General features: G+C 42.1%; 1 protein-coding gene across 1 annotated transcript; it reads right to left on the reverse strand.

The window, feature by feature from the left end:
* Positions 1 to 1,037: 1,037 nt before the first annotated feature.
* LOC141646547 (uncharacterized) lies at positions 1,038 to 1,988 on the reverse strand. The gene has a single exon (XM_074454418.1). It carries the CDS (start codon positions 1,986 to 1,988, stop codon positions 1,038 to 1,040), a length of 951 nt encoding a protein of 316 aa, XP_074310519.1.
* Between the last annotated feature and the right edge of the window lie 6,089 nt (positions 1,989 to 8,077).

The following is an 8,077-nucleotide window of genomic DNA, read 5'->3' on the forward strand; positions in this document are numbered from 1 at the left end:
CTCATAAGATTGGCAGCTGTGTGGCCCTTATCCTTAAAGAAGAAAACCGAATCATCTGCAAAGAAAAGGTGTGTGATAGGTCGTACTCCTCTGCAGAGGCTAAAACTATGGACCCGTCCCACCTCGTGGGCGACATCAATATTCGTCGCGAGCACCTCCATGCACAAAATAAAGAGGTATGGGGATAGCGGATCTCCTTGGCGTAATCCACACAAAGGCCGAAACTGAGGCAATGGCTTCCCATTGAAAAGAATTTCATAGCTCACTGTAGTAACACAGTTCATAATGAGCCCTATCAACCTATGGGGGAAGCCAAATTTGAGAAGTACCGACTCCAAAAAATCCCATCGTATCCTGTCATAGGCCTTACTCATATCCACTTTAAAGGCACATCGTCCATGTTGTCCTTTTTTAAATCGTGATATAGAATGAATGGCCTCATGCGCCAGAAGGATATTATCACTAATACTTCTGCCTGGCAGAAAAGCATTTTGTGATTCACTTACCAGGGAACCCATAACCTTTGCCAGTCGGTTTGCTATACACTTGGTTACCACCCGCATCATCACATTACAAAGACTTATGGGGCGATAATCCGCCACCCCTTCCGGTGCATCAATTTTTGGGATCAAAGTAATAAAGGTTCTGTTGGGCTCCCGCAAAACCCTACCAGAGTTAAGGATGGACAAAACCGCACTAGTGAACTCACCTTTAATCATGGACCAACACTTGTGATAAAAACATGCTGGTATACCATCAGGTCCCTGAGCTTTAAAAGCCCCCATCTGAAAGACAACTCCCCTAACCTCCTGAGCTGTGAAAGGCCGGTTTAGGCGATCCACCTGATCAGGCGCCACCTCACGGTTCACATGTTGGAGAATATGAGCAAAAACCGCGCCATCCCTTGACTCCATGCCAGCCCCCGAGGCCTGATAGAGTTCCTTGAAGTTTTGTTGAAACATACCACTCACCGCCTCCTCATCATATAGCCATTGTCCATCATTACCTTTTACCCCATGAATGAAGTTTCTCCCAGCTCACCCTTTGACCCAATTGAAGAAGAACTTAGTACATGTGTCCCCATCCACAGCCCACTTTAGTTTAGCCCGTTGTTTCCAAAAGATCCCAACAACTTTTGCGTAGTCCCGTACCTCATTATTTGCATTATCATACTCCTCAGTCTCTCCCCCCTCACAAGCAATATTCATCCCAGCTTCCAACTTCTTATCAAAATCCTCCCACTTCACCTGCCATTCAACCTTCTTATTTATAGACCACTTCTTAACACTATTGCGGACCCTAGTCAATTTCCTCGTAAGACGGAACGCCGGAGAGCCTTGATCACCCATCTTCCAAACCATACTAATTTGTTCAAGACACTCTTCATAGTCCAAGGCCCAAGCATCAATTTTGAAAGGTTTGTTTCCCTTATTCTTAGTAAGGCTTAAATCTACTTCAATCGGAGCATGATCAGATATTTGGATAGGGTAATGTTTAATGCCAGTCTCAGGGAAAAAAGAAAACCAATCCTTGGACCCCAAAGCTTTATCTATGCGCTCATAGACCCTCTTGCTCCCCTTTCTGTTATTACACCAAGTAAAGCGTGACCCTTTATACGGTATGTCCACTAATTCATTTCGTAATTTCCAAAGACTAAAATCCGCAGCCCCATCTATTGTTCTTTGACTAGAACTCAATTTATCACAGCAAAATTCAACTTGATTAAAATCTCCCACAATAATATAAGGATAAGAGCAAGTGTCCATCCACTTTTCCAATTCCATTAGAACCGGCATACGCAAACTAACACTTGGAGCACCATAAAAAAGCACGAGATACCATAATCGTCCATTATATTTCTCGACAACTAAGATGATAAAATTATTACAAGCCTTTACCAAACTCATCTTGGACTCCTTTCTCCACCCTACCCACAAGCCACCCGATGCCCCCACGGCATCCACACCAAAATGCTTATCAAAACCCATCGATCGGAAAATAGGGAAAATTTGGCTTGTGCTACATTTCGTCTCAATTAAAAATAAAAAGTCATAAACTTACTACCTAATAACGCTCTTATTTTAGGAATTGTAGGGGCGAGCGTGTTATTAAGACCCCTACAATTCCAAAAAAGACCCATCATGGCGAATGAGGAGGTTGTGAAGGCCCAACCTCCGCAAAGCCATCCCAATCAGCCGCCTTACCATTCACCGAAGGAACAGATGAATCACTGGAATCAATCATCACAACATCCTCCACATTAACTCTGAATCCCCAAGTTTGATGCTGCTGCTGCCTCCCCGTCAGTATCCCTTGATCCCAACAGCCCCTTTTTGCCAACCTCATCAGATAGTTCCTCGCGTTATCCAGGGACACCATAGCATTTTCAGGAACAAAATACTCACCAGCATCCGTACAACACCTTCTTTTCCTTGCAGCCAAGATTTCCTCTTTATGTGTATCACGCATCTCAGAACAATGGTAAAGATCAGCCAGTCCAAGCAAACCATCAGAATTACTGCCCACAGGAAGTGCAGCAATTTGCTTGGATTTGGCTCCTACCTCTGGAACATGAAAAAACTTGAGTCCCTTACCACGAACAGCAGCCCTTTCCTTAAGAATTCCCACTTCCTTTTCATAAGCATCATGTAGCAGTTTCTCTAAAGGAACCAGGTTGGACGATCCCTCATCCAATTCCTTGCCTTTCTTGTTAATAGCTTCTGAAGTAAGAGGAATAGGAGCAGTAGCAGTCTTGCAATTCAGTAAATCATCACTATTTGAATCTTGTAAACCATTTTCAGAGCCTCCCCCAACAGCCAGTTGAAGTTCAGTGTTCACCACCTCAGTACTGTCAGAGGAGATGATGATAACTGCAGCATCCTTCTCCACATAGTCAGATGAGTTCTCAGTGGAGCCATCCTCTCTGTCATTGAACCATTGTTCATCAGACCACTGATTGCTTGTCCCTTGATTAGACGCTTCTCCTGAAAGAGGCCCTGCAACTGTTGCACCAGCAGCATTTTCCCCTGCATCAGCCATCATCACATTCAGACCATTTTGTATCCCATCCTCTACCTCCACCACCATATTATCCATCCTTTCTATAGAAGCCACTTCCTCCCCATGCCCAATTCTTTGTCTAGAGCTTTGGCCCACATGTCTATTCGTGGTATCCACTGGATAATGGTACCAGTTTGGTAAACCCTCCTCTGGTGCCTCAAACGTTTGGTTGTAGCCCCTTTGTTCATCTTCTAACTGCGCCCAATCCAGATCACCTTCAATCCTGTTGCTTATAGCATCTTGAATTCTTGCATCCCTGTCCACCAAGCCACAAAGACTATCATGATTAGGATAAAGGACATAAGGATCCTCAGCCTGCAAATGAACCAACACCCCTTGTTGTAACATGTTCAGCTCCTCCTGTCCCTCCATTTCCTCCCCAGCACTGTGAAATTCCTCCTGATTAGCATCCTCTTCCTCCAACCATCCCCCAGCGCCAGCAACAACCATCTGAATATCAACTTGCATCCCCACCTCTTGCACTGGTTCAGCAGCTGAAGTTCTCTGAGCCTCCCCATCCTGAACTCCTTGTAAATCAATCATGACCACATCTTCAGCAGCACCACCCTCCACAATATGGTTACCATTTTGTTCCCCATGTACCTGACCAGATTGCCCAGCAGCATGTTCACCAATCCCTGCCCCATTTCCATCTCCCTCAGCACCAACCTGAAATACTACAGGCCCAGCAAAAGGCTGGGCCGTAACTGCAAAGAGCATTCCAGGGAGGACCCTTCCCCCTGGGGTAGTGCCAAGGTCAAAGTCCACCACACGTTCAGGAGATTCCCATCGCCTCCTTCGTCTAGCCTCCCCCAATCTAACCCTTGAAGACAGGAATTTTGTTGTGGATGGTGTAGCACGAAGGTCCAAATTAAACATAGTATGATTGCTATTAGCTTGATACACTGGAAAACCTTTATCCACAGACCTATCTAACATATGATTAATGCTAGCCACCACAGACCCTAGGGATTTCCTACACTGTGACCCACGATGGCCAATCTTTCCACACTTTATGCAGTACTTAAACACCTCCTCATACCGAAATTGAACCCATAAGAGGTATCCCCCCTCCATAGCCAGAAAAAAACCAGGCATTAGGGGTTCATTGAGTCTCAAATAAACTTTTAATCTCAGGTAGTCATTATCAGGGACCAAGTGAAAAGGTTCCACATAGAATTGATGACTCAGAAGCTTACCCGCAATCTGTGCAACTTCTATGGTTAAGTACTCAAAGGGGAGCCCACAAACCCTCACTCCCAACTCAGCATACGGGAAACGAACCGTACGAGGGACCGTGTCACGAAACCATTTGGAGAAAACCATAACTGCCCCATCAATGGTGGCAGTAGTTCTCTGTAATAAACCTTCCCTGTCCTCTTCATCAGCGCAATGGAAGACATAAACCTCCCCCATACGGAAGGCAGTAATGCTTCCCCTTGTAGTCCATTTACGCCTAATGACATCATTCACCAATTCAGCTTCAAATACCCTGTAGTCCACCAGAAAACCCAGGATGCAGCATTCCCAAAACTCCCTTGACTTACCCAAAGCAGACGGATCAACGTTGATGACCCCCCCGGATCTTGGAAACCTCCAAATGTTAACATGAAGTGGGTTCATAGGATTGAACTCAGCCTCAGGGAATGGTTGATGAAGGTTCGGTTGATCCGTCATAGTGTGATGATTCCCCCCCCCCCCCCTTGCACTCCCACCACATAGTCATTTCCTCCGTTATTGCCTTCAGTATTCATGTTCTGGAGTTTGTAACGAGCTTTTTTTTTTGTATTTAAGAGATTAATGAAGTGGGAAGACTGAGATGAGAAACCCACTGCCATTACAACTGATTTATATAGGAAGAGAAAGAGATGGAAGCACAATTAACTAGGGGAAACTCAAACGCCACTGCACTTAATGTAGACAGTTGCCCAATCAGTTGAGAAATTAATCTCGAGCCACCACCACCTCCAGAAAAACCAATTAAAAACCCTAATTTTTAATCATTATGAGAATAAGAAGAGATTTGGGTTAAAGATCATTCCCTTTTTCAGTTGCAGATCCTAGTGTTTCAAATTCCCAATTAAAAGCCCCAAAAATTGTAATGATCACACAACCTTTATTGAGAAACAAAAAAGAGGGGAATAAATTTTTCAGATGAAAATGGTGAACTTTAAGCTTCCCAATCAAACACTAACAGAAGCTGACGTTAATTTGGGGGAAATAAAAAGCAAGATTGGAATGATCTTTGGGAGTTTAAAAAGATAATTAGGTTACTAGATTAGGAAAATGATTGCAAACGCTCTCAAAAGAGAGGAGAAGCTCTCTGCGAGAAGAGAGAGAAAAACTTACATGACACAGAAAATGTGAAGTGTCTTTAAACTTTTATTTACAATATATTATAAAAAATGTTTAAAATTTATTGTGTACTTTATATATTAATATCTCCGTCACTCTCCGATAATTCTTGCACCTAGAACTATAATCGTTGCTTCTACTATCCGTCTTAATATTAATATTTAAAATGAGAATTTTAATTATGCGGGTATTGATGTATAGAAATAGAATACTTAGGCTCCGTTTAGCACGACACTTCAGGTAGCTTATTTGACCAAAATTTCAGCTACCTGATTTTTTTGCAGGTGTTTGGCAAATAGCTTATTTGGTCAAATAAGGTACCTGAAATGAAATGCTACCTCAGGTAGCATTTGAGAAATTAGGTACCTGAAATGACTTATTTTCCATTTTGTACCCTTTTATTCTATAATATTAAATAATTTTCATATCCTTTTATGTCATTTTACCAAAATTAGTTAACTTTTCAGCTAGTTTGTCAAACACATTTTTATATAATCAGTTACCTTATCAACTCCTAATTTTCAGCTACCTTATCAGTTACCTTTTCAGGTTTCAGTTAGTTTTTCAGTTTTCAGCTACCTTTTCAGGTAGTTTTGCCAAACAGAGCCTTAATTATGGAGTTTAAACAAATAAGGACGACTCAATATAATGTTAAACAACCCGAAAAAAGAAAAGCCTAGAGGTTAAGAATAACGACGATGTTGGCACAAATGGGTATCAAAATTTTATCCTAATTGGCAAATTGTGAAGGTTTGAAAATGAAAGAAGGGGAGATCATTCTTTGAGCATGGATTTAACCGTGGTTAGTGTGTAAAATCAATTATGGAACTCTAGTGATTAACTTAAATTTTTAGTTGAATTTATTTCTCGGCATGATATATTAGTTAGAGAATTGAATGTAATTAGGAAGTTTTAGGTTCAAACCTAATCTATCAACTCCTTCATTCTAAAGTGGACTATTTAGCGTTAGGTGTGTATGGGGAGGCTCGTGTTGCATTGATCAACACTCCATACCCAAAGAGCATTCGAGTAAGAGGCGTGTTAGACTACAAAACTAATTACGGAACGCCTGCAGTGCAATCAATGTTCGATGCTTATAACTTATAAATTATATGATACTTCCTCCATTCAATTCCAAACTCACCATTCTTTTACACGTCTGACAATGCATAAATTGTGACGTAAATATTATGAATTTTACATTATAAAAAAATATAAAAGTTTGATATTTTTATTATAGTTGTTGGGTTTGTGCCTTGATTCTGTTAACCGCCGCTTCTGAGAAATGAGAAGAGGATTAAGGTGAACAAAGTGGGTACTGCTGATAACCCAGCTGACATGTTCACTAAGCCAGTTCCGCATAGCAAGTTCCAACATTGTTTGGACTTGCTAAATATCTGCAATCTGTAATTGCCCTCTTGGGGGCAATATCCGAGGGGAAGGAGAAGAGCTTTCCGGTACATCCGGCATTTATGGGAATGCATCCGGTACATCATCTGTCATTTGTGAGAGAATTCAAGTCAAGGTGGAGATTTGTTGGGTTTGTGCCTTGATTCTGGTATCTGTATCTGTTATTGGGCTAGGTCTGTCTTGGGCCTTTATTAGGTCATTCTGTATTAGGTTTAGAGAGTATTATATAAACTCTACCTAGCAGTTATGCTTATCATACCGTCTGAATCTGTAATCTGAAAACTCCTCACATATCAATAAAACTCTCTCCCTTCTACCCTGTGGACGTAGCTAACACACCGTTAGTGAACCACGTAAATCGTGCGTTTGTCTCTTTATTGTTTTTATCGAGTTCTTTCTTGCTTCGTTATAACAAAGCGGTATCGAGCCTTCGGGTTCCGACCGGCGAGAAACATGTCGGCGATGAACATAAAGATCGATCGCTTTACTGGGAGGAATAGTTTTAGTCGTGGCGAGATCAAGATGCGGGCTCGTTAAAGCAACAAGGGTTGTGGGCGCCGCTTTCGAGATAAGAAGACGGAAAGCGCAATCGCTCGCTATCTCGCTCTGCTACCGCCGAGATGGCGGTCACGGAGGAGAAGGCACATTCAACGATTATGTTGTGTCTTCTTGATGATATCATCAAGTCGCGGAGGAAACAACGCGCGGCCGGTCGTGGAAAAAGCTTGAGAGTCTTTATATGACCAAGTCTTTGACCAATAAGTTGCTTCTAAAGCAACGTCTGTTTAGTCCGAGAATGCGGGAAGGTATGCCTCTTCGAGATCATTTAGATCAGTTAAACACAATTTTACTAGAATTACGTAATATTGATGTTAAGGTAGAAGATGAGGATGCCGCATTAATTCTGTTAGTTTCTTTACCGTTATCGTATGAGAATTTTGTACAGTCTTTTATTGTGGGTAAAGATACTGTTACTCTAGAAGATATTAGGTCGTCTCTTCATACTAGAGAACTGCGCCATAAGGCGGCTGTACAGTACAGACAATCAGCCAGGTTAGCGGCCGGTGGGGGTTATGGACGGGGAAATTCGGGGAAGAAAAAGTATAAGAAGCCTTCTTATTCGGGTTCTTCTAATTCTGCTTTTGGTACTACGGTACTTACAGTAATCTGGTTCTTATCTTTCTAAGGGTCCTAAACCTAGTGATGTACGTAACTTCATCAAAGGGAAGGGGCATTGGAAATTCGATTGTCC

Source organism: Silene latifolia, chromosome 3 (genome assembly GCF_048544455.1).
Source record: "Silene latifolia isolate original U9 population chromosome 3, ASM4854445v1, whole genome shotgun sequence".
In the NCBI taxonomy this organism is placed as follows: Eukaryota; Viridiplantae; Streptophyta; class Magnoliopsida; order Caryophyllales; family Caryophyllaceae; genus Silene; species Silene latifolia.